Consider the following 27,358-nt stretch of genomic DNA (forward strand, 5'->3'; position numbering starts at 1 on the left):
AAATAAAACGTAAATTGTAATGCTGGTTTATATATTGTTTATTTTTATAAAAATAAAACGTAAAAAAGAAGGCCAGTTTTAAAAATTTTAGTTTAATTTTGGTTCGGCGTTTCGGGAGCGCAAGCAAAATGGCGGATTTTTCATTTGCCCCCCCCCCCCCCCCCCCGTAAATACGTCGCTGCACACACACACACACACACACACACACCGTGTCTCAGAACTATATCAAGGTAGATTGAAGCTATCATTACTTTGTCTGTTTGGCTTTTTGCTTTTCATCTTGGTCCGCAAGAAACACACAGGCAGAAATAACCTGAAGGATACGTACGATGTGAACAAAACCACAAGGAACGGCTGTTAACCACAACAGGAGCTTCCAGGTACCAATAGAGTAGTTGCCAAGGGTTACTGTAAATCAAAAACGACAAACCTGTCTTAATAATACTAGCCATTTTCGTTTCGGGAAAGGATCGAGAGGCGTAATAATGTCATAGTGACATAGTCCTATAGGTTAAGGTGGTGTTACACGGGACAACTTGCAACGCCGATTTTTCGTGCAACGTCATTGCGCTATTTGTGTGTCGATTTTTTGCGACATGTTACACGGTAACAACTTTTCGCGCAACATTTACTTTGGTATTCAGTCCACGCGCTGCCAACTCACTCACAGCTATCTTTTTTCTTCTTTTCTTGCTTTTATCATTTTTTATCAACTCCAAAAGTTTCATCTTATCCGTTTCATTAGGTTTAGACAATTGTTGCAGTTGCTGAACCCTTTAAACTTACTTCTTCTACAGTCGGCGCCATTTTGTTGCGTGTCAAATCGGCGATGGACATGTTACACACATCGATTTGCTGAAAATTCGTCATCTTGCGTTGCAAGTTTTTGAAGCCAGATCAAAAACTTGCAACGTGTTGCAGAGTGAAATATTGCGCGAAAAATCGTCCTCGGCGCTATGTTACACGGCAACGATTTTTCGTGCAACAGCGTTGCGCGAAAAATAGGCGTTGCAAGTTGGCCCGTGTAACACCACCCTTAAGCATGAACCCAGAAACATGACTCGAGCTTTTTTTTTCACGCGGCCTTTCAATACTGGATTCTCGTCATCGAATGCTTGGGGTTCTAACAGGCCCATCTCCTCCTCCCCTCTCCCCTTTTCCCGAATCTCCTCCCGTCCGTTACCTTATTCTCGACTTAATTTTCTTAGTCGTTCTTCAAATATATTGAATACTTACTGAGAGGGCCTTGACCAAAGTGCAAAAGATACAAAAAGACGAAGAACATTTCGCTGGTGAACCAGAAGACATTGAACATGACCTATGCGGAGAAAAGGTTCATGATGTTATCTATGGCGCGTTTTTCTTGTCAAAATTCAAGTTCGACATTCGTTATTCAAGTTCGATATTCGTTTTTCAAGTTCGACATTCGTTTTTCAAGTTCAACATTCGTTTTTCAAGTTCGACATTCGTTATTCAAGTTCGACATTCGTTTTTCAAGTTCGACATTTTTAGAGATTGGGACCTAGTGAAAGGGCTCAATTGCGAGGGACTGGACACCACAGAGACGACTTTACATGTGCTGCAGAAAGTGAATAGTGAAAATGTCTCTACAAAGATGTCGAAGCCTTCTGAAAGAAGTTGAGGCGGAACTTTCCAAATCTTTCCCAGCTAATACAGAGACAACAGCAGCTGGAGCTCCTTCAACAGAGAATTCTACAAGTACTGTCCCTTCTTCTAGCAGTGGATCGAACATTGCGCCATCCTTGACCGAATCAACAGGTCTACATCAAGAACACAGAAGATTGTTTGGTTTTCGCCCTCAAGGGAACAGTCGACACCGTCCATACAACAACAACAGAAATGGGTTTTCTAACAACAAAACGTCCAAGCCAAAAAAAAGAGCAACATTTACTAGGAACTTTATGTGCTTGTCGCACATGGAGGATACCGTCCCACCATCCCCATCCCAACAATCGGCGCTTAAAAGAGCTGGTCTGGGGGAAAAGAAAATCACGTTAAACCTTGACGATGGGCCTTTTGAAGTAGATAAAACACTGAAAGAGGCATACCCGCAACTCTTTAAGTCAGGTGGTTACGTGCTTTTGAGGATTGTCGAGCGTGGGGTGAGAGTGCTATCTGTTATTAATGGCCCTTACAGCTGCGAACAACTAAAGGATGTAATTGGACAGGGAAAAATCTTTATAAGACCTCTACAGAGAGACCTGAGCATGAATCCACTACCAACTAATGATAATTATAAGGTAAGCATATTGCATTTGCTCATATTAAAATTTTTGAGTTAGATATTTATTTTGAACTAGCTAGGCTTCAAATAACCAGTGAGATTATAAAGAAAACGTGAATTTGTTCATTTCGTCCTGACCATCTCAGAGCTTTGCAGAGAAGCTGCATGCCTAAAAACCAAATAAACAAACAAACATCCAAACAATAACTGAAAAGGAAAGATATAGAGAAAAATCTTGAAAAATCAGAGGTAGTTTTATAAAATTTACATATGAGACAAATATTGTCATTTCCATGTACAGTGCTATGTTTTCAACAGTTATGATGCCTCACACAGAGATGCCTATCTTTTAAGGTTGAAGATTTGCAGGAAAAATGCTTAAATTGTCAACAAATGTTCTTCCTGGCAGATTTGTCAGAACACATAGAGCAGTGTTGGTAAGTTTCCAATTTGTAAAAATATGTGCTGTGTGGCTGAATAGAGAATGCATGGCTTACATGTAACTTATATATTAGCTTCAACTTGATAAGGGGCATCCAAGGGGGGAAAGGGGGAGGGGTGGTTCAAATCACAAAGGTAGTAATGGTCATATTTTGCAAAATTTATAGTAATGAAACCAGTTACACAGCAACAAACCCTGCTTCTACAGAAGCAAGTAATTCTACTCCAACAGCTACAAAAGCAAGTGCCACAGTAACAAACACTACTATAGCTACTACTACAACAGCTGTTAACTCTGCTACTATAGAAGACAAAAACCACAAGGCAGAACTAGGTAAGGCTGACAAACACATTATTGCTTTATCAACATTTCCTAATACTTTTGGGTATCATTAACTTAGTGTTATATTTATGATTTATTTAAAGATGACTATTTTGTCCAAAAATATGGCCAAGGAGTTGTGTCTGATGTAAAGTGTCCAAAGTGTGGGTGTGAGGTAGAAATTCACTCGGCAGGCACTTATACAAGTGAATCAGGGTCTCTGCGAATCTATGCTGATGAGGAAGAGTTTGAATGTACTAGCTCCCAGTGTCTGTACAGTGAAAAAAGAAACAAAACTTTGGGTAAGTTCAACAATCTAATTCAATCTGTACAAAAAAAGTCAAGCCATCATGCATTCCAGTATTTTTGACCATGCGTCCCCCTTTTAGTTACCTCGATCACCTCTCATTTTTAAAAATATGTTGCACTTAGATGAGCGATTCTAATGATGGCCATTTCATCATTGTTAATTCTACAATGCACATGCAGTCAAAAAAAGGTTTTTGCATAATAATTGTAATTATTTTAAATTTAAACCATTATAAAATTAATTAGCTTCTACAAAACGTGCTATTTTTATCAAACTACCACAATATAATACTAAACATGAATATGTAGATGATATGACTGGTAAAAATGTCCATTGATCATTTAATGGCAATGTTTTGATTTGTACTTCAAGAGGTGCCTGCATAGATCTTAAGATATCAATAACTTTTAAAGATCTTGTTTATGATTACTGTGGAAGAAATTACTCACTGAAAAAATGAAAATCACTACAAAGTTTCACATTTAAGTTAGCTAGTGTAACAATGGGATGTGTGATCCACCTTGTTTAATTTCACTAATAACTGATTCAATGACATTTTAATATTGTAAATATTTTATACTTTTAATTTTCATTCCATATTTCCCATTCATATTTACATATATTTTGCATATCTTGTCACTTCATTCACCCAGTGTCTAATAATGATTATTAGTTACCATTATTTTTTACTTGATCAATTAAGATAAAATGCAGATTGCCTCGGGATTCTGGTTTGGAGGGACATATCCCTGTAAATGCTAATACAGGATATGTGCTGCTCAATAGGTATGTTTTTTAGGCTCAAAATAATCTTAATTCTCTGCTTTACAGAAAGTGTATCAACACCCTTAGAAGATGATGATGAGGCTTCAGGAGCTCCAGGAGTAGACCCTGACATTTCTGCTGCTGTTAACCAAACATTGAATTATGCCCACAACCATAAAATCACCAATGGGGTGGAAGTGCTTAGATACTTCCAGAGCATAATGGTCACTGGAAGACCATTAAATGTAGTGAACCTGGCCCAAGCAACAGAAGGGCCCACCAATTACATTCTAGTGGACAGATACAATCTTGTGCAAACTGCCTTTGAGGAAATCAAAGAAATGGGGAACTTAAGGCAGACATTGGAAGTGCAGTTTTATGGAGAGGTTATTAATTGAAATTGTTTCTAAAATAAATTAATCGACATAATTTTGTGTCAAGAAACACTCAAAAACTCTAGCATTGAACTAATTGCATTATTAATAAATCCATTCATTTTTTTCTAGGAAGCTGAAGACATTGGAGGACCAGGAAGAGAGTTTTTTCGATTAATAGTTCATGATATTTTTAACATCTACTTTGAGAATGGCTTCAATGTGTGACATGGCTCCTTACTTGCAGCAAATTTATCTAAAGCAAATTTCTGTTCGATATAAACCTGCACTAGTGTGTAATTTTTCTCAAAATTTCAAATTAACTTAACAGTTTTGTTTTTTATGTGTGCAAATATCAGGGGCAGATCCACGAATCACTGAAAGGGGGGGGGGGGGGTGAACAAACTGAACGAAAAAAAAATTGTACTTTCTCTCTACTTACATTTACTCTCCACTTCTTTTCTTTTGTTTTACTTAGCAAAAGGGGGAGCCCCTGCCCCCTTCAATCCTCCCCTAAATCTGCCCCTGAATATATGTGATCATTATCATTATTACTAGTTCTGTTATACCTCCATGTCTCCAAATGTTTCCTTGGCCACAGTTAAGCTGGAGTTTGCAATACTATTCATACCCAACATCCACAGCTGCATTGGTGTGCGATGACCAGCTGATGAGATCTTGTGATGGTTCCAGCCAGAAACAAAATTTTGTAAAGTCCTGTTATATCTTTCAATGTATATGTAGTGTAAGCAGAAAATATGGCTATCATCATTGGGATTGAGCACTTGACAGGCCTCCATATGATAGAACAGGTTGTAGAAAACGAATGTAACTTGGTAATACATGTCTCTCCAAAGCCGCTCTATCCTCTGATTGTGTACACTTTTTCCTGTGATCATACTTGCTCTTCCTGGGCCTCGTGCAGGGTGTGAAAGCATAAACATCGACACCTCCACATTCTCGCCACCCATGTCACTCCTCACCCTTGATGGTAGACCAAAAAAAGTGATAGCTTCTTTGAATAAACCAAGAACTGTTTCTGATCTATTGTTGTTTGAACATTTTAAATAGACAATAGATCTAGAGAATCCATCAATCCCCCCATGAACTACCAACTTCCATCTAGAAAAAGAAAAAGACAGTGAAAAAGTACAGTATCTTTATATCATTAAAATATTGATTTTACCAAACTGATAAATGCATGTGTTTACACTCGCAAACACATTTAGCTTGCAGCATATCACTTTCAATTTAAAACTGCTAGTATATTGAAGCATATTGCAAAAGTCATTATCACTGCAGGGGAGGGGGGGGGGGGGGGGCTAACTTGCAATTAACTTTCACCTTATCAATTTGTGATGGCCATCAATATGCCAAAGAGCATTGGGACTACTGACACTGTACTTTCGTCTTTCTGTTGCTTGCATCCATCTTGTTACGGTGCCCTCTGGATCAACACGTTTCATGCTTTCTCTGACACGTAATTGTGGAACAAAAATTCCCCTGGCCATTAGGTGACCTAGCATCATGCGATAGCCAGAATTGGGGAACTCGATCTTAATATTGCGTATAACATCATCTAGTGCACAGTCGTCAATGTCCGTAAAAGATCGACTTGTAGCAATGTTTAAGTCTTTAAGGCGTCTATTAATTGTTGATTGAGATACCCCACACATACGGGCCATGTCCACAGCTTTAAATCCCTTTTCAGACAAATAAAACAATTGTTCCTGTGTTATGCGAATCTTTGGTCTTCCTGGTAAACCAGAGTGCTCTAAGTCTGATTGAAAGGACTGCTGATTCCTGAATACTGCTGATTCCTCTTCTTCCTTTAACAAATCGACAATAATCCGCATCTTTCTTGTGACAGAGTGCTCTATTATATGTGCTGCTTCTAGATGCACAGAATGGTTGTATAGTAGGTTTGCACGAGTAAATAAATCTTTCAAATCAAGAGGAGTAGCGTCAAGAGAGTTTTCAAAATGTTCTAAAGTTTGAAGGAAATTTTGTATCCGTTTAAGAAAAGGAATTTTTGCATTAATCGCCGACATGTTTTCAAGTTAAAAACTGAAAAACCCCAGTCTTTTTCGGACGGCTAAGTGCTCTAGGGCCCAATCTCTAAAAATGTCGAACTTGAATAACGAATGTCGACCTTGAATAACGAATGTTGAACTTGAAAAACGAATGTCGAACTTGAATAACGAATGTTGAACTTGAAAAACGAATGTCGAACTTGAAAAACGAATGTCGAACTTGAAAAACGAATGTCGAACTTGAATAACGAATGTCGAACTTGAAAAACGAATGTCGAACTTGAATTTTGACAAGAAAAACGCGCCATAGTTATCAAGCCGATCTCATATTCTGCTTGGGTTTTACTGCGAACTCGGTAGTTGCGAGCTGCACTCTAAAATTTGATTTTCCGCTGCCGTCAATCAAAAATAATCAGTCGGTACCTTTTATATTCTTGACTGGTGGCAGTGATAACTAATAGAGGTTTTGCACCAACACGTGACGGCAGCCATGTTAGATGGCAGGAACAATACAATCGTTTTACATGAGAAAGGATTCAATTCCCGAGATCAAAGGGATTTTATTGTTCTGCCATCTAACCACAGGCAGTCCAAGCTGGATTATGGTGAAGCGTCGTCACTTTTTCTCTCTCCTTCTTAAAAGCCACCGCGCACATTAAAAAAGGGTGTGACGACTGGGTAAGAGTCTGACCAGTACAGTTTCAGCTCCTGTGAGCATCCTCCAGTTGCAGTTTCTATCACTCAGGTTTGGTCATAATAATTTACAAAAGACGAAACACTAACAACTTACTGTATTTGCATAATACAAGCGGACCAGGTAGAATTCGTTGTCATCAGTTTTCTTGTGGCCAGAGGTTCCACTCATCTTACGGCTGTGTGGTTGAAAAAAAAGAACCCCAAAAACGTACCAGTTAATCATAACAATTCAACAAGAACCCAAAAATTCTTTAAACTTTAAAGTTTTGTCTGAGAGGCAAACAAAAGGGTGTGAAGGGAACCGGGTTGGGGTGGAGATGAAGTGCCCATCTAAAACCACAGGGAGCCCAATTTAGCAACATTTTTCACACACTGTATGACGATAACAAAGGCGTAAGCGGAAAAAAATATGGGCCTTTCGTTATCTAAATTGGACCCCTTGTGCTACAACCGGAAATAAGAAAGTATTTTCTCAATCAACTTTAACAATTGTAGGATAGCGATTTTCTTTGGATTGCTTTTCATACCTTAAGACATACAGCATCAAAGAAGCAGTGTTAATAAACACAAGTAGTTGAAACAGCACAAGGTAATCGGGATATAAGTGCGAGCACATGACAATTAATCCATTCAAAACGCACCTACAAAAGCAATAGCAGCATGATGAGTACTGATAGTAGAAGGGTGGTTACTGTCTTATACAGCCTATCTTTAATGGTGCACCTGGATTCAATACCAACATGAGTACTGATAGTAGGATGGGTGGTTACTGTCTTATACAGCCTATCTTTAATGGTGCTTCTAGATTCAATACCAATGTGAATACTGACAGTAGGCTGGGTATTAACTTTATTATATAGCCTGTAATATGATTGATTGGGGGCATGTACCTTAGCAAAGCACATAGCATGTACTTTCTATTACGTCATTTGAATGAAAAATAACAGTTACTTTTAATCAATTGTGTTTCAAAAAAGAAATTTACAAAATTGCTTTCTGTGCTGTGTGCAGATGGCAGCTGGTAAAACACTTGAGAAGTGTTTGTAAGAGTAAAGTATGTGTGTGCATTCTATTTCTTCATCGTTAATTTAATATTATCATGATGAGCACCAGCCCACTTGTTTGTTTATGCTAAAGGAAGTCATAAACTAACCTGTCGATAACAATATCAAGAATCGCTCCAAAGTTGCTACCTGGAAAGCATTTTCAAAGCATGGTAAGATAATATGTAAAGTACTGTAACTGTTTCAGACCTCCCTTTCTGATTGGTTAGGGGTGTGTGCATTATGAAAGCATATCAGACGAGACCGCAGACTTCTTATTTCCGTAATATATATATGTTATTTACTGGTCAGGAGGTCCAGATAAGGAAAAACTGTGCCTGAGGTCTTGAATATATGGACCAGGATCTTAGCCTGAGGTCCTTTTCCAAGACCAGGGCACAGTTTTTCCTTATTCAGACTATCGCAAGGATGGTAAATAACATATTAAAAAATTTTTATTTTGTAATCATTGTTGTTTAGTGGTCCCAGGATACCAGGGTCCCATGGATGGATGGATGGATGGATAATAATAATAATAATAATAATAATAATAATAATCTTTATTTAAACACGGTAACTCTATCAATATCAAGATAAAAAACTTAATGTTGCTCTACCTAGAGGCCGTAAAAACTATATTAACAAATGATAATTATGTAAAATATACAAATGCTACACTGATACAATAAATATACAATTGAAATAAGATAATAGGTTAATTAGATATATTTCGTAGAACTAAAACGATTAAATATTAGTTGTCATCAGTGCAAAACCTATAGCTTTTTATTTTCTTTTTAAATACTTTTAAGGATCGTTCTTCTTTTAATGACTGAGGCAGAGAATTCCAAAGCCAGGCTCCAGTAAAAGCAAAACTATTTCTGAAATAGTCAGTTCTGGCTTTTGGAATTTATAAATTTTTAGAAGAACGCCTTAAGTTGTAAGATTGAGTACCAATCTGGCTGGAAAACATATCTTTTAAATAAGATGGGACGATATCATTGACGATTTTGAACATCATAATGGCCTTTTGTTGCAGTCTTTGTTCATTTAAAGGTATCCATTTGAGTTCATTAAAAATTTGACTCGTTCGTACGCTTAAATACGGTGCGTCAGTAATTATACGGGCTGCACGGTTTTGTAGTTTTTGTAACTTGCTAGTTAAAGTTTCGTCGATACTGTCCCAAACTAAACAGCAATAGTTAAAGTAAGGCTCAATTATGTTCTTATAGATTTTGATTAGATAGGGCCTACTTAAAATTGGCTTAATTTTCTTTAACGTGCTTAGGTTACATGCAATCTTCTTTTTAATGTGCTCAACATGAGAACGCCAAGTCAGATTTTCATCAATACAGACGCCGAGACATTTTGTTTCTTTAGATCGTTTTAACGCGGTACCGTCTATAGTCAGACATAAGTCTGTGTCATCTAAAGTAGAAATTCTTTGACGGGAACCAATTAACATAAATTCTGACTTTACAGCATTCAAAGTGAGTTTGTTGGCACAGAGCCAAGAAGCTACATGTTCTAAGTCGATATCCATTTGATTATTCAGGTTATTAATTCCACAGTCAGAAAATGATAAAGTCGTATCATCAGCATAAAGCCTAGTTGTACTATAGTCGAGGCAACGCGGTAGATCATTAATGTAGATTAAAAAGAGAACTGGGCCCAAAATTGTCCCCTGAGGTATACCAAAAGAGATGGGACGGGCTTCGGAAAGTACTCCATTGATTGAACACTGTTGCGATCTGCCAGTCAAATATGACTGAAACCACTGTCGGACTGTGGCGTTAAACCCATAATATTCTAGTTTTGCTAACAATATACTATGATCAACGGTGTCAAATGCCTTCTTAAGGTCTAAAAATATCACACCATTGATCATTTTCCTGTCTATATTGAAGTACCATTCATTTGTTAGATCTAAAAGCGCAGTTAAAGTTGAGTGATAAGGTCTAAAGCCCGACTGATGGGTATCTAGTAAATTATGTTCGTCAAGATATGAAATCAGCTGCTCACAGATTAGTTTTTCAAAAAGGCGGGAGATAGCAGAAGTAACTGAAATAGGTCTATAGTTGCCTGGGTCATCTTGTTCACCAGATTTTAAAATGGGAGTGACTTTAGCCACTTTCCATTCCGACGGAAAAATATTTGTTTTAATCGAAAGGTTAAAAAGGGTAGTTAATGAATTACAGATATGAGGAGCCGCTGCTTTTAGAATAATATTTGGAATTTTATCAAGACCAGTTGCTTTAGCAGTATTAATACCTTGCAGAAGCTCAAGTACTCTAGAGGAATCGATCAAACGAAAAGTAAACACATGGTCTACTTTTTTAACATAATCAGCAAAATTTACATTACTGGCACGTTTAGAATTTATTTCTGAAGCTAATTTACCGGCAATTTCTGTGAAATAAGTGTTAAGGACATTTGCTACATCCTTTGGATTAGTATGTGACGACAGAGAATTTTAGCCGAGTTAATGATTAGCTCAACCGTTCAATATTTAATTCAATTTAGTCAATAAGTCAAATTCAAGCCCAGTTGGTCATAATAGCAGGATAAAAGTTATAGTAACTTTAGGAAGTCTTTTCTTACTACAAAGGATAACGAGTTAATCCGCAGCAATAGATTGTGCATGGCTGAAACAATGCGCTAACAAATCGGTTCCGATTGTAACGATCTCACGGGAATATTCGGGTTAGTTCGCGTATTGTTTAGCCATGTGCTCATTAGCGCTAAATCTTCATTAACCTACGATCTCTTTAGAAATTAGTTTAGTTTTGTTGGATACGCGGTTGCCACAGACGCTTAAATCTGGGTTGTCCTTAAATATTATTTTAATATTTTAGCTTAGTTTATGACTTGTTTACGATATTTTCTGTTTACCATTTCGGAAATTCTAACTAAGTTATTCCCGTACCAAATTGAGTTAAAGTTTGATTTCTTTTCATAAGATGGTAAACAAAGAGTTAGTCTTTTTAGGAGTATGTACGTTTTTATGTACTTCATTACGAAGTGGTAAGAAAACTAAGATTTCTCACTGCATAGTTACCAACTAGGCTAAGTAAGGGGGGTGCACGACATACTGGTTGTTAAGATAAAACTGAGCTAGACTGGCAGCTGTCCTTCAAGATCCTTGGACTATAAAAGGAGAGTTACCACGCTAGTTTGGTGTGTTAGTCGGGAACCCGAATGCTACAACAACTTGGTACGCTTCCAACAACTTTATAAGGTATGAGTGCACCTCTTCTCTTGTTACCGAGTGTGGAGTGTAACCAAAATAGTGAGTTAATTTAGAAGTGTGATATCCTATATTTCATCGCTTAGTATGTGTGATTGGTATTGGTTACTTAGTGATATTTATTTTCCTAGCGTGTGATATTTACGATTTCAAGTTGTATTAGTTAAAATTATTCAGTCGTGCGATTCAATAAATTGTTTTGTAAAGTTACTCTCCGTTCTCATTCCTTTGCGTTAACTCAACGAACTCGCGCTGTCGCGGCATTTGAAATATAGTGCCGTCACAAATTGGTGCCCCGTGTGAGGAAATGAGTTTTTAGTTTTAAATTTCGCGAGGGGAGAGTATTAGTAATTTCCTCTCTAAATGTATTTGTTGCGTTTTACTTGTCCTGGTAATTTAATAATAATAATAATATTTATTTATAAAGCGCAAATACAAATCTGTTCTAAGCGCTAGTAAACAAACGACAAAGACAACGACAAAATAAAATAATTTACAAAGAATATGCTAATTTGAAGAGATAAGTTTTAAGTTCAGTTTTGAATGAGGCAAGACTTGATGCATTTCGGAGAGATATTGGAAGTGAGTTCCAGAGTTCAGGAGCAGCCACAGAGAAGGAGCGATGACCATAAGATTTAAGATTATAAGAATGTGCTGATAGAAGAACTTGTGATGCAGAACGAAGATTACGGTTCGGTTTATACACTGAAATGAGTTCCCGGATATAGATAGGAGATTGGCCATGAAGAGCTTTAAAAGTAAGTAATAGGATTTTATATTTGATTCTAGATTCAATTGGTAGCCAATGCAGATTAACGAGGATAGGTGTAATGTGGTCATGTTTATGGGAAAGAGTGATTATTCTGGCAGCAGCATTCTGTACAGATTGTAGTTTATCTAAGAGTTTGTTTGGTAAGCCAAAGAGCAGAGAGTTACAGTTGTCGAGTTTGGAGGATATGAACGCGTGGACGAGAGTTTCAGTTGTTTTCAAAGAGATGTATTTTCTTATTTTAGCAATGTTTCTGAGATGATAAAAAGAAGACTTGCAAATATTATTCACATGACGAACCAAAGTAAGATGCGTATCAAATATGACACCAATGTTCCGAGCATGCATTGAGGGCATTATCACATCAGAACCAAATTGAAGAGAAGGAAGAGTTAACTGTGGGCTGTGCTTTGAAGAAAATAACAGGAATTCAGTTTTGCCTTTATTTAGTTTCAATTTATTTGTAGTCATCCAAGCATCAATATCAGATAGACAGTTTTCAATCAGATTCATGGAATCATTAAGGGACAAATCATCATTACAGGAGAAAGGAATATATAATTGAGTGTCATCAGCATAAAGGTGGAAAGACATTCTGTGTATTCGGAGGATATCAGCTACTGGAGAAGTATAAAGGAGATACAACAAAGGACCAAGTACAGAACCTTGAGGTACGCCACAATCAAGTTGAAGGGCTTCAGAAGAAAAATCATCAATGGAAACAAATTGAAAGCGATCAGTGAGGTAGGACTTAAACCATTGAAGAGCTATGCCAGAAATGCCAAATTTTGTATGGAGACGATCTAGAAGAATTTGATGATCAACTGTGTCAAATGCAGCAGATAGGTCCAAGAGTAGCATGGCAACACAAGAACGATTGTCAATGGAGTGGAGGATATCATTTTGTACTCGAAGAAGAGCAGTTTCACAGCTATGAAATGTTTTGTATGCAGACTGCAATGGTTCATGGAGATTGTTCAGAGACAGATAATCATTTAGCTGAAGGGAAACGACTTTTCCAATAATCTTGGAGATATTCTTTAAATTAGAGATAGGGCGATAATTTCCAAAAATTTCATGATCAAGAGATGGTTTTTTCAGTAACGGTTTTAAAACAGCAACTTTAAGAGAAGATGGAACAACACCAGTTTGAAGTGACAGGTTAACGATTTCACATATAGTAGGCAGTAATGCACCAAAATGTCCAAGTAGGAGACTTGCAGGAAAAGGATCAAGACTACAGGATTTAGATGACATCTTTTTCGCAATGGCTGATAATTCATCAATAGAGATAGGCGAAAATGAATCAATTTTACAATCCAGTTTAGGTGAATCCAGATAAGAGAAATCATTTGAAAGATGTGACGTAGGAACGAAGCCATTTCTGATGTTAACGATTTTGTTTTTAAAGAAGTAAACAAAATTGTTAGCTAGATCTGTGGATGAAGTTGAGGTTGGTAGTTTTTTCTCAGGTATACGGTGTAGCAATCGATCAATAGAACGGAATAGATCATTACTGTTAGAACCAGCATCAGTAATCAAATTAGAATAAAAATTCATTTTTGCATCAAAAATCAGTTTTTTAACAACATTACATTGATCAACATATAATTCACGGTCAACCTCTAATTTGGAACGTCGCCAACGTCTTTCTAGATTACGACGCTTTGTTTTATTAATTTGAATTTCGTCAGTATACCATGGAGCTCTTGGGCGAAGGGAGATGGATCGAGAACGTAAAGGAGCATGTTTATTTAAAATAGACGATAAAACAGAGTCATATTGAGTACACAAATCAGATAGTTGAGTAGCAGGACATTGATATAGTGCAGAGTTCATAATATCTTGTTGGAGACAATCAGCATCTATTGCACGAAGCTTGCGATAAGAAATGCTTTTTGATTGAAGTAGAGGCTTGTTTACAGATAACATACAATGAACAGCATAATGATCAGATAAAACAGGATCGTGTACAGTAAGGTTGGTCACAGATTTTTCATCAGATCTTGTAATGATTAGATCCAAAACGTGATTACTTTTATGTGTAGGTGAAACAGGATCAAGGACAGTCAGATTAAAACAATCGAGTAAATCCATAAAGCGATTAGCATTATTATCTTTAGTGTCATTGATGTGAAAGTTAAAATCTCCAGAAATTACCAGTTTGCCAGAAGATGTAACCAGTCGTTCCAAGAGAGTAGTGAAATCATCATTAAATAGCAAGCTATTTGAAGAGGGTGGACGATAAACAATAACAATACGATAAGTAGACGATTGATGATGAAGTAGCATTTCCATAAATTCAAAAGACGTGTGAGACATTGTTACATGATGATTGATTTTCAGGCTATTTTTATACATTATGCCAACACCTCCACCAGTACGATTTTGACGAGGAACATGACAAAACGAATAACCAGTAGGACAAATATCACGCACAATAAAATCAGAATTAGTATTTTTTAGCCAGGTTTCAGTTATAGCGAGAATATCGATGTCTCTTTCAACAACATAATCCTTAATTAAAAGAGATTTATTGTTTATTGAACGAGCATTTAAGAGACAAAATTTCATGTAGTTTGCAGTTGAGGTAGAAATTGAAGCAGGTTCAAGTGATGCAGGAATTTTAATGTTTGTTGTTGAAGCAGGTGATGATGAAATTGTAGAACGATCTGTACGATGACCACCTCGCTTGCCACGAAATCGAAAAAGCTTTAATTCCTTAAGAGCAGAGGAGCAGCAAGATGAAGGAGCTTTTGTATTACAGCGAAGTTCGAAAAGATTTGCTCTTGAGTATGTTATTAACGGCAGTTGACGGTTAAGATTTGAATTTCCAGCTGTGGAATCCAGGATTTCTTTATTGTAATTAAGGACCGATGTTCTGTTATGGCCATAAAAGACATGGGATAACACAGGTGTAGATGTTAAATGTTGTAAAGAAAGACGAGGCATATCCAATGAACGATGATAATTATTTGTGTGATGAACCATATGAAGTCGTTGAACCGTAGTCTTGAGGTCAGAGTTAAACGAAGAAGGGCCAGGATTACGATGAATATCCATAGAAATAGTAATATCAGTTGGAGGATCATGACCAGGAATAGATAATGAAGTATAACCATGCTTAGATATTTTTCCAACGGCAATACGAGACTTGTAGAAACCAGACTTGAGACGAAACGAAGTTAACTGACAAACATTCCAGGGAGATGAACTTGAAACCACTGAATTAATCACTAAACCAAAGTGCAGAGATTTACTTCTTTCAAGATCCAAATGACGATTAATGTTATAATTATCAATATAAGAAAAAGGGACTACATAACAGCGACAAACCATAAAAAACAATAACGTATATACAGACAAAGAATATGTGGCTGCCATGTTAGGCGCCGGAAGTAATCAGTAATTCGGTTATGCGTAATGAAAGCACGGATCGTTATAAATTTTTTTCGAGAGACTTTGAGTGCTATCGTTTAAGTAGTATTGTGTTATTAACAGTTGGGTCTCGACTGATAATCTAGGGAAACGGTGTAATTTCTAGTGGGTCTTGCTCTTTTATTTGTGTTGTACGGCAACAAACAAAGTACCATTACAACCAACCATTTTAACAAAATTTATTCCATATCACGGGTTAATTGGTTTTGTTCGGCAAGTTATTGTATGACAACGCTAGAAGCCAGAATAATCTAGAAGTATTGCTGGGGACCCAACTAGGTAGTGTATATTTTGTGAAAATTGAATGAGTAAGGTCACTGAAACGACTTATAAGAACGAGAATTCCAAGGACCAGCAGCAGTACTGCGACGGGACCTGCAGCCTTACATTGAACTTGAGGTCCCGGAGTAAAGCGAAAACCATAAAGTCCGCGGACCAGCCGAAGGCCAAACAGAAACCCACTAACAGAAAAGGAACAGAAACTAGTAAAAGCCTACCACCAGAACACGAGAATCCACCAGAAGACAGTCACCCACCAGAACACGAGAATCCACCAGAAGACAGTTATCAAACGGAACAGGTTGAAGCACCGCCAGACCAAGTGAACCAAGTTAACATGGAAGAAGCCGGAGCCCAAGAGCCAGGGATGGTCCCCGAGCTAGCCGCCCAAATTGCCCAGTCTTTGGCCGACATGCAGCAACAACAGCAGCAGGACAAATCCCTGAATGGTCTACCACAGCTCCGAACCTTCACGGGCCATCCAGACGAGGATGTCAGAGATTTTATCGTACAGTTCGAAAGCATGGCTGGACTACGAAAATGGCCTGCTGACCAGAGAAGCCATATCATCGGCTTTTACCTGGCTGGCCATGCCAGGGAATGGTATTCTTCGCTCCCAGCTGACGTGAAGGCCAACTATGCCCAGCTGATCGACGGACTGAAAGCTCACTACGATGGGCAGACATACCTACGCCGCCAAGAGTTGAATAATAGAAAGCAAAGGCCCGAGGAATCAGTGAATGACTATGCCCAGGATATCTCTCGGCGTGCACGCAGTCTTGGTCTGTCCGAACACGACAAGATCCACAAGTTTGTTCAAGGCCTACTGCCCCAACTACAAGAACACGTAGTTATGGCCCGACCTACTACATACAAAGACGCAGTGGAACTCGCCACTATCAAAGCAAGTTTCCTCCAACCGAAACCAGTCTGCGGAGTTGCTGTCCAGTCATCAGCAGAAATCCAAGTACTGCAGGCTCAACTGAACGACTTGAAGGAAGAACTGCGGTACCTGGGAAAGCCACAACAGAGAAGCGAAAATGACGACCTGCCACGACAGATGGCTGCCATGGCTAATGCCATAAGGACGCTCTCGACTAAATTGAACCAACCGACCTTGGCAGCGATACCACAGAGAAGGAACCAACCAAGCAGAATGCCGCCTAATCATCAGTACGACACGGGGGGACAGCGAAGTAACCATGGTTATAACCAACGTGGAGGTAGAGGTCAACGGACCACGGAAGGGGATGTTATTTGCTACCATTGTAGACGGGTTGGACACTACAGACGAAGCTGTCCTGATCTCCAAGAGTATTCAAGGCAGTCGAGATACCAGCAACAAAGCCAAGCCTTCCCACCAAGACCGATAGAAGCCATGTCCGACCCACACCAAAATTACCAGCGCCCGCCGTCAAACTAAACAGGGCTTCTATTCGAGGAGTTCGTGTTAGCCAAAGGATAGGAGCCCGAGGAAATGTAAATAACAACACCTTCAGGCCATTTGAAATACAAAATGCACCGTATATACCCACGTCAAAGAAGTTTAACGAACCGTATAACCCCACAAGTAACACTAATTATTATGCACGAAGGAGTACACAAATTAATGGACCGTGTAACCAGCCCACAAGAAGCACGGAACAATACGCACGAAAAAGTACAGCACCAATTAACCTGCAGCATGAAAGCCCAATAGTCCCCGGAAAAAGTAGCCAAACAAGGAAGGAAGACAGAAAAATGCCCAATAAAGGAATGATTGGGACGATATTAACCACCAGCCACCAGAATGATTATCAAGAAACAGACAATCAAGCCTACCTACACGCGACCGTTCATCCAAGTCAACCAAGTGGTAAGAAACAGAACCATGGAGCCGAGACAGATAAACAACCTCAAAGTCCCCGCCAAATGAAGACTCATCGTGCGAACGAACAACCTGTTGCTGAACGCGGAACCGTTTCCGACCGGCCAATCGGAAACTATTCCGGCAGAGAACTCGCCAGATCGTTTCCTGTACAACAATCAAGTTTTAATCAAGAAGTTACGCAAGAGACAGAAAGACATGAATTTACAAGGAAAATTGAAGAGACAAACGTAAATCAAGAAGTTGCAGACCACGGCAAAGGAAGTGCCGAACAAATTAATATGGAACCAGTTGCAGAATACGAGAAGACTAAGAATACCAAAGATAAAGACGTCGTTAATCAACAGGAACCTGAAACAGTGGAGGTCCTGACCAATGAGCCCAAGGCTGAGCTTCAAAAGCGCTGTCCAAGACAGAACTACAACCACGAGGAAGGTGTAGTACCAGAAAGTTCGAAAAGAGACGAACTGACAATTAGTATTGATAACGATGCAACTGACGAAATTAACGATGATGAAATTAAAGGAAATAAGATGTTAAAAGTGGCGCCACAAGAATCCGAGAATACCAGTACAGGAAAAGACATGGCAAGTCTGGCAGCAAGCAGCAACTACGAGACCGCGGAAATTAAACAACAGAATAGCCAAAGAAACAAGGGACAATTACTACCAGGTATCAGTTACGGCCAACGAGATGCCGACAGACGGAGAATCCACAGTTTATGGGGAAATAGCAGATACCAAAGTAAGGATATTGATAGACTCTGGTGCCGCCATATCGGCAGTTAGTGAAAAACTGTTCGAAGAAATACCGCTTCTCCGAAGCAGCGAACTAAACCAAATTCACAATGTACAAGTCCAGTCCGTGAACGGTCAACCACTCAAGATACTTGGACAGATTACCGTTGAAGTAGGAATCGGAGGGCAAAGCTACGAGTTACAAGCCCACATTATCAAGGACTTACACTACAATGTTGTACTTGGCCGAGATTTCTTAAAGGAACACGAAGCCCAAATTGACTTTGCAAAAGAAACAGTACGATTGGCAAGGTTGACTGAGCAAAGCAGCACTTTCCCAAAGAATACCGCCAGAACAGACCCGCAGCTTGGCCCATCCACAGTCGTTGCTGCTGCAACTTACGTAGTTCCACCGCTTACAGAGACCGTCTTCCCTGTAAGGATTACTGGAGACCTAGCAGTCGGAGTTCAAGGCTATGTTGACCCTGATGAGCGACTGGTATCCCGCTTTCAAGTCTTTGGAACCACAGTCCTCGCGAATGTCAGCCAAGAGAAAACAGTTCCATTTCGAGTCATAAACCCGACAGATACACCAGTAACGATCTATCGCAACACCAACCTGGGGTCCTTTTACCCAAGCCTTGGCGTCATGGCTGCGGTCGAGCTGGATGAGCCTAACAACCCTGTGAGTTCTACACCTGAAAATCTAAGTGAATCTAAAGACACAACCGAACAAGTCCCTATACAATGGGACGACGCAAGCATGACGACGGAACAACAGTCTGCACTTCGAAGACTCGTTAATGAACATAGAGATGTATTTGCATTGAAACCGGACGAGCTTGACTGTACATCATTGGTGGAACATCATATAGACACTGGGAATACCCCACCAATCCGGCGCCCTCCTTACAGAACGTCGCCAGAGCAGAGACAGCGGATCGACACGCACGTACAAGAAATGCTGGAAAGAGGAATAATTGAACCATCAAGTTCCGCTTGGAGTGCTCCTGTAGTACTAGTGAAGAAGCGCGATGGCACCGACCGGTTCTGCGTGGACTACAGAAAGTTAAATGCTGTAACTCGTAAGGACAGCTATCCCCTTCCAGGAACTGATGACGTCCTAGATGCCCTGCACGAAACACAGTACTTCAGCTCTTTGGACCTGATGGCGGGCTACTGGCAAGTGAAGATGGACGAAAACTCACGAGATAAAACTGCTTTTGTCACTCACTCTGGACTATTTCACTTTTTAAAGATGCCATTTGGGCTCTGTAATTCGCCTAGTACCTTCCAGAGACTCATGGAATGTATGCTGAGGGGACTAACCTGGAAGATCTGCCTGCTGTACTTGGACGACATCATCATCTTCAGTAAAACCTTTCAAGAACATCTGGAACACCTGAAGCTAGTATTTGGACGACTACGAGCGGCTAAGGTAAAGTTGAAGCCATCAAAGTGTTACTTCGCCAGTCACAAAGTCGAATTTCTGGGCCATGTAGTAAGCAGGGAAGGAGTCCAACCTAATGAAGACAAGATCAACGCAGTCAAGAATTATCCAAGACCACGAAACGTCACTGATGTCCGAGCATTCTTAGGACTGTGCAACTACTACCGTCGATTTGTCCAAGGGTTCGCCAAGATGGCAGCGCCGCTTAACCAATTAACACGGAAGGCTGCACGTTTCCTATGGAGCGAAGATCACCAAATCGCCTTCGACAAGCTGAAAACTGCACTGACAACTACCCCCATTTTGGCGTTTCCTGACTTCAGAGAAGAATTTCATCTATTCGTAGACGCCAGTCAAGATGCTATTGGAATCACACTAGGCCAAATTCAACATGGTAAAGAACGAGTAATTGCATATGGAGGACGTAATTTATCAGAGACTGAACGCAAGTACAGCACTACAGAAAGAGAAGCACTCGCAGTCGTCTTCGGCATCAAGAAATGCAGACCATACCTATACGGACGAAAGTTCACAGTCCACACCGACCATCACTCACTTCGCTGGCTGATGAATACCAGACACGAGACTGGCCGACTGGCTCGCTGGGCGCTCACACTACAAGAATACGATTTTGAAATTATTCACAGACCCGGTTCTTCCAATGGAAATGCAGACGCCTTATCCCGACGGCAGTACCACGACAATATTGCAGGAATTGTCTCGCAAGAACCTACACTACCGCTGACCAGAACCCTAGAGCAAGTTAAACAGTTGCAGAGGAGGGATCCTGACCTAGGCGACCTTATTACGTACATTGAAACAGACAAGCTTCCAGCCCAAAATAACAAAGCACGACCACTTATGCTAATAGAAGACCAGTTCTACTTGGATGACAATGGCCTATTGTTCCACATCTGGATGCCCAGTCAACCGGCTCGTCACGCTATCTGCTACCAACTAGTCATTCCACAAGCCCTCAGATTTGAAGTATTACTGTGGGGTCACGACGACGTTACAGCAGGACATCTTGGAGTAAACAAGACTTATGCCAAACTTCGACAGCGCTACTACTGGAAAGGAATGTTCCGGGACATCGAACACTGGTGTAGATCCTGTATCGACTGTGCTATGCAAAAACAACCCAAGAACAGAGCAAAGGCACCTTTACTTCCCATCCCAGTAGAAGGCGCGTTCGACCGAGTAGCAGTGGACTGTTTGGGACCATTCCCACGAACGCACTCTGGTAATCGTTATATCGTGGTCTTCTCGGATTACCTTACTCGCTGGCCTGAGGCTTTCGCAGTGCCAACCATCGATGCGCCAGTTATTGCACGGCTATTTGTTGAAGAGATAGTTACTCGTCATGGAGCGCCTCATACCTTACTGTCTGACAGAGGAACGAACTTCCTTTCTTCTCTTTTGAGGGAAATCTGCCAGATCATGAACACTAAGAAGGTCCAGACTACGGCCTACCACCCACAGTGCGACGGAGTTGTCGAACGTTTTAATGGGACGATCGCTCAGTCGCTTTCCATGTACGTTGCCGCTGACCAGAAAGACTGGGATACCTATCTGACTTCCATTCTTTTTGCATACCGTGTCTCTCCACAAGCCTCGACCTTAGACAGTCCGTTTTATCTGCTGTATGGCCGGGAACCAAGGCTACCGATGGATGTGAGTTTACTAGCTCCCTCGAAGCTATCCAACTCAGTAGAAGAGCATCGTAGAAGAATAATCAACCAGATTAATGAAGCCCAGAACCTCGCTCGTATGAACATACAAAAGGCTCAGCAGAAAATGAAAGCACTTTACGACCGAAACACCAAACCTGTTACCTTTGACATTGGTGATAGAGTCTGGGTTTACACTCCAAAACCAAGAAAAGGTTTATCCAAGAAATTGCGTCACTTCTGGTTTGGTCCATACCGTATAACCAAAAAAATGTCACCCGTGCACTTCGAACTTACGACCTGTGACAACAGAAAAGTGAGCACTTCAATCCACGCCAACCGCATGAAACCATATATTGATCCTAATGACCGGCCAATTGCACCACCTGCTAAAGACAATGATGAGCCTTACCTGTGTCATGAAGATCTACCGCCCAATAGCTATGAAGAACCCGGGAATGAGGCAACAGCCGACAGTACGCAACCGGCAGAACCCGAGGAACCCATAGCCGACAGTGCGCAACCAATCGATTCTCAGCCCGACTCAGTACAAGAACAAACTACCCGAACAGGCAATGACGTTTACCAGGCAGAGCGCATCGTTAAGGAAAAGAAAAAGAAAGGAAAATTCTACTACCTCATAAAATGGAAAGACTACGAGGATAAGGACAACACCTGGGAACCTGAGGAAAACATATTGGACAACGCGCTTATCGAAAATTTTAAACGACAGAAGCTCAATAACCGCGTCGCTGCCGCCATTCAGCGTTTTATCAGTTGGCACCGCTGACCCAAACCTCATGCCAGCTAAAGAACCCAGGAGCCAAGACATCCTACGCTCCACTGATACCATCCTGTCCTCTTCGTTTTAGATGATGACGGTGATATTCCTGTTCCTACTCTATATGACCTTGGTCCACGCCCAAGACCCGCACTCTCATGGCTTTGAGGCAATTGGAAGAAAGGTGACCTACTACCCTCAATCCATGATGCTGACAACGAATCCACGTACTTTGGCGTTTTTCAAGGAAACGAAGCTGATAAATATCGTAACAAAATTCCCTACCAGGCGCAGCCGCCCTGCTCCAGTCATCAATAATACATGTTCCGGATAGGAGAAACCATTTCTTGACCAAATACTAGCATCTGTCCACTCTGTGCAGCGAATCACTCGTCGCCTGGTCACGCTTCCTGACCAACCTTGTGGAATGCGATCCCTATCTACGAAGATACTACCATTATGCAATTGGCTTTAGTTCATATATGCGATGCCCACGAATGTACAAGAAATCCCTGACAGCATGTAAAGCATGGGCTTTGGAAACGTGTAAAGGAACTCTGTGCATGAAAGAACCTGGCTACGACACCGTTCCCGTTAACGATATCCTGACGTACATTGCATTTTCGCTTGGTGTTTTAAACCTTCTGCTACCTTGCCTTATCTTCGTTTCGGGACGACACTTATATCACAGTCACCGCATTCGCAAGCCGGAAGAAATACACCTCCGCCACAAGGAACAAGTTACTACGGAAGATCCACGCTGTACAGGCTGTAACCACCTCTTACAAGTAACAGATCATGAAGACCCTGACAATGGTACAATTGAACTGAACTCTTAGTTAAACTTAATGGTAATGTTGTACAGTAGTGTACACGTTTTACACAATAGCTGCCACGGGTTAGCAGCTCCGTCTGCAGATTTCAGTGTGTTCGCATATTTAATCCAATTTCAAAACAATCGTATTTACTCAACGTTTCATTTGCTATAGTGTGGCCATGTTTTCACGTTTTGTCGTTACCTCTCTATTTAACCTCCTCAATATTGGTTAATTCTTTCAACACATTTCAGGAGAAATGTTAATGTAAGGAGAGGGGTATGTGACGACAGAGAATTTTAGCCGAGTTAATGATTAGCTCAACCGTTCAATATTTAATTCAATTTAGTCAATAAGTCAAATTCAAGCCCAGTTGGTCATAATAGCAGGATAAAAGTTATAGTAACTTTAGGAAGTCTTTTCTTACTACAAAGGATAACGAGTTAATCCGCAGCAATAGATTGTGCATGGCTGAAACAATGCGCTAACAAATCGGTTCCGATTGTAACGATCTCACGGGAATATTCGGGTTAGTTCGCGTATTGTTTAGCCATGTGCTCATTAGCGCTAAATCTTCATTAACCTACGATCTCTTTAGAAATTAGTTTAGTTTTGTTGGATACGCGGTTGCCACAGACGCTTAAATCTGGGTTGTCCTTAAATATTATTTTAATATTTTAGCTTAGTTTATGACTTGTTTACGATATTTTCTGTTTACCATTTCGGAAATTCTAACTAAGTTATTCCCGTACCAAATTGAGTTAAAGTTTGATTTCTTTTCATAAGATGGTAAACAAAGAGTTAGTCTTTTTAGGAGTATGTACGTTTTTATGTACTTCATTACGAAGTGGTAAGAAAACTAAGATTTCTCACTGCATAGTTACCAACTAGGCTAAGTAAGGGGGGTGCACGACATACTGGTTGTTAAGATAAAACTGAGCTAGACTGGCAGCTGTCCTTCAAGATCCTTGGACTATAAAAGGAGAGTTACCACGCTAGTTTGGTGTGTTAGTCGGGAACCCGAATGCTACAACAACTTGGTACGCTTCCAACAACTTTATAAGGTATGAGTGCACCTCTTCTCTTGTTACCGAGTGTGGAGTGTAACCAAAATAGTGAGTTAATTTAGAAGTGTGATATCCTATATTTCATCGCTTAGTATGTGTGATTGGTATTGGTTACTTAGTGATATTTATTTTCCTAGCGTGTGATATTTACGATTTCAAGTTGTATTAGTTAAAATTATTCAGTCGTGCGATTCAATAAATTGTTTTGTAAAGTTACTCTCCGTTCTCATTCCTTTGCGTTAACTCAACGAACTCGCGCTGTCGCGGCATTTGAAATATAGTGCCGTCACAAGTAACAGTATTTTGCACAGTCTGCCTAATTTCGCTGATTTCAACATTTTGTGATCTCTTGCCCCTGAGATTATTTATTGTCTTCCAAGTTTTCTTGGTGTCACGAGAGTGTTTTTCAATTTGATCTTGATAAAATTTCCTTTTCGTCTTAGTAACTAATTGATTAACAAAATTCCTCATCTTTCTATACTTAGACCAGTCTTCTGGGTCATTAGACTTCGTGGCCTTTTTCTTTAGGAAGTCCCTGTTATGCATTTCCTGTTTAACATTAGCATTTATCCAGGGAGAGGGTTTGTTGCGCACTTTTATCAACCTAGTGGGAGCGTGCTTATCAATAGTTTTTAAGAAGATTTTTTTCCAGCTTGCCCATGCTTCGTCCACGTTTTTTAGTTGGTCGAAGAGTGGCCAAACAGTGTTTTTAAGGTCATTTTCAAAGTCTTCACAGTCAAAATTTTTAAAATTTCTCGTTTCAATAATTTTAGGTCTTCCTCTTGGGATACCAATTTTCCTGATGGCGAAAGCCAAATAATGGTCACTAATAGATAGTGCATAAACTCCAGACTGAATAATATTATTCTTACAATTTGATATTACATGGTCGATTAAGGACTCTGTCTTTTTCGTAACCCTAGTTGGCTCGTTGATTATTTGCTCCAATTGAAATTCATCAAGTATATCATTGAGCCGTGAAGTATGCAACTCGGGGGGATTAGAAAGCAGATCACAATTTAAATCCCCCAAAATGTAAATTTCTTTGTATTTATCTTCTATAATATGAAGAACGTTTACGAATTTATCAAAGAAATCTAAAGGTAGTTTCGGAGGTCGATACCATGTTATTACGAGAAAGGGACTAGAATTCGGCTTTCTAATCTCAATAATTATTATTTCCAATTCATCATCCTCTAGGTTCTTTTTCCTACGAAAACTAATTGAGTCACGAATATAAAAACAAACTCCACCTCCATGTTTATTCCTATCTCGACGTATCAGCGCGTATCCAGGGATGGAAAACTGAGAATCACAGTCATTACTATCTAATTTAGTTTCGTTAATGGCTAATATATCTAAGATGTCATTGGACATAACAATTCTGAGCTCATCGATATGTTTTCTTAAACTATTTATATTTAAGATTCCCATTTTAAAACCGTTAGTCTGGAAGAGCTTTGAAAATGAACAATGTGGTAATGCACTGACAACTTGATTAAATCAATGATTATTAATATGATTCCTAAAGTTCGAAGCTAGCTTAATTACCCCCTGACGATTTAGATGGATACCTCCTCTATTGAGAAAACTATCGTCAATATTGTCGTTGCAAATAAAACTTATGTTATTGCTTTCGCAATATTTCTTCAATAGTTGGTTTACCTGATTTACGTTGTTATTAATTACTTGATTGTTCTTTCGACGTATAATGGAGGAAAAGGCTATTTCAGTACTTGAACTTTCCTTCTTAACGTTCTCAATTAATTTAATAAGCTTGTTCTTGATCACCTTAGGTTTGTCGCTGTTCAAATTATTCGTTCCGCAGTGTATTATCACTTTCTTAGGCTTTTTCCTTATGGAAGGTTTGATGAAATCCTCAGTGTCCTCCACTGTGGCACCAGCATACGACATACATTTGACTTTTTGATCTCTTGACAGTTTATCTCCTTGGATGTATTTTAGCATTGAGTCGCCAATAACGAATACTTCGGGTATTTTAGAGGGTTCGTTATTTTGATTTTCGTTTTGAACGGAGTTTTGGTTCATCTCTCTGGTTGTCTGTCGTTCTTTGCGTTGTTGTGCAACTTTCTGCTATTAAAGTTAGCTTCGTCAGAGTGATATACGGACGTTCTGTTAAACATTGGACATGGAGGAGTATTCCAATTTTGGATTGGAGCTGAATATCTGGACGAGTATAATAATGATAAAAGATTGTTTCTTTCTTCTTGAAGCATTTGGAATTTTGCTTGAAGAACCTCATAGGAAGGAGTATTTGACTCCATAAATCTTCTTTCCATAGTTTGTAGTCTTCGTTTCAAGTCCTCGATATCTTTGGCGTTTTTCTGGCAGTCAGGGCATTGATTATCCCCAGTGGGAGGCTTAATACTTGAGAAAAGAACTTGAATATCATCGTGTTTCGGTTGACTTGAAACATATTCTTCGGTCTTCTTTTGTCCCTCCTCGACGCCATCTTTGTCTTCTTCTTCTTCTTCTTCAGATTCATCTTCTGATTCAGAGCTTGATTCGGGACTTGATTCTACATTACAGTTTCCATTTTGTTCCTCGCTGTCCTCAGAAATAAAAGATATAATCTTTTCCTTCATTGATTCCTGTTTCGCTCCCTGAACATTCAAGGTTTTCAACACAGAGTTACAGTGTCGGATTTAAGAACATGGAATCCTCCGTTATTGCTCGTAAAAGACCAATTTCCACTAAGTTTAAGGCTTGAATTCGCAAATTCCTTTAAATCTTCGAACTCACCAAGCCATTTTATCCTTTGCTTACCGCGGTCGCTTTCTAGTTTGAGTGGTAAATTTGATTTTAAATCAGTTTCGACGAGAGAGTTAAAATCGCGTCCTTCCGCCATGATAGCTAGCTATTAGATGGATTGATGGATGGATGGATGGATGGATGGATGGATGGATGGATGGATGGATGGATGGATGGGTTGGATGGGATTGATGGATAGGTGGATGGATAAATAAGGAGAGGAGGAAGGAAATCAAA

The 27,358-nt window shown here is 39.7% G+C and overlaps 3 protein-coding genes across 5 annotated transcripts in view; 1 reads left to right on the forward strand and 2 right to left on the reverse strand.

Moving 5' to 3' along the window:
- Positions 1 to 149: 149 nt before the first annotated feature.
- LOC116287004 (CDP-diacylglycerol--inositol 3-phosphatidyltransferase-like) overlaps positions 150 to 27,358 on the reverse strand; it is a 42,274-nt gene continuing 15,065 nt past the window's right edge. For all 3 annotated transcript variants that reach the window (XM_089034276.1, XM_089034277.1, XM_089034275.1), the window contains 5 exons: positions 8,340 to 8,379; positions 7,714 to 7,827; positions 7,281 to 7,362; positions 1,237 to 1,318; positions 150 to 408 (listed from right to left, as the gene is read on the reverse strand). In XM_089034276.1, the coding sequence (XP_088890402.1) occupies positions 248 to 408; positions 1,237 to 1,318; positions 7,281 to 7,362; positions 7,714 to 7,827; positions 8,340 to 8,379 (479 nt within the window). In that variant the 3' untranslated portion in view covers positions 150 to 247. The remainder of the gene's footprint in view (positions 409 to 1,236; positions 1,319 to 7,280; positions 7,363 to 7,713; positions 7,828 to 8,339; positions 8,380 to 27,358) is intronic.
- On the forward strand, positions 1,406 to 4,714 carry LOC148909442 (uncharacterized). Its single transcript, XM_089033485.1, has 6 exons — positions 1,406 to 2,261; positions 2,600 to 2,682; positions 2,854 to 3,020; positions 3,113 to 3,310; positions 4,150 to 4,469; positions 4,590 to 4,714. Exons 1-6 carry the CDS (start codon positions 1,602 to 1,604, stop codon positions 4,683 to 4,685), a joined length of 1,524 nt encoding a protein of 507 aa, XP_088889611.1. The 5' UTR covers positions 1,406 to 1,601; the 3' UTR covers positions 4,686 to 4,714.
- On the reverse strand, positions 4,899 to 6,653 carry LOC148909443 (uncharacterized). The gene is made up of 2 exons (XM_089033518.1): positions 5,802 to 6,653; positions 4,899 to 5,579 (listed from the first exon to the last, which is right to left on the reverse strand). The coding sequence occupies exons 1-2, from the start codon at positions 6,506 to 6,508 to the stop codon at positions 5,021 to 5,023; spliced, it is 1,266 nt and encodes a 421-aa protein (XP_088889644.1). The 5' UTR covers positions 6,509 to 6,653; the 3' UTR covers positions 4,899 to 5,020.

The sequence above is a fragment of the Actinia tenebrosa genome, unplaced genomic scaffold (assembly GCF_029948245.1).
Source record: "Actinia tenebrosa isolate PJP-AT-01 unplaced genomic scaffold, QUT_ActTen_1.0 PGA_scaffold2__45_contigs__length_23673736, whole genome shotgun sequence".
NCBI lineage: Eukaryota > Metazoa > Cnidaria > Anthozoa > Actiniaria > Actiniidae > Actinia > Actinia tenebrosa.

Bases quoted from the DNA above. Each gene is read 5' to 3' on its own strand.
- LOC148909442 (XM_089033485.1), top strand. From the start codon at position 1,602: ATGTCTCTACAAAGATGTCGAAGCCTTCTGAAAGAAGTTGAGGCGGAA. The intron at 2,683-2,853 runs GTAAGTTTCCAA...CAAAATTTATAG, and splicing joins GAACACATAGAGCAGTGTTG to TAATGAAACCAGTTACACAG. The intron at 4,470-4,589 runs GTTATTAATTGA...ATTTTTTTCTAG, and splicing joins AAGTGCAGTTTTATGGAGAG to GAAGCTGAAGACATTGGAGG.
- LOC148909443 (XM_089033518.1), bottom strand. From the start codon at position 6,508: ATGTCGGCGATTAATGCAAAAATTCCTTTTCTTAAACGGATACAAAAT. The intron at 5,580-5,801 runs GTGAAAGTTAAT...TTCTTTTTCTAG, and splicing joins GGCCATCACAAATTGATAAG to ATGGAAGTTGGTAGTTCATG.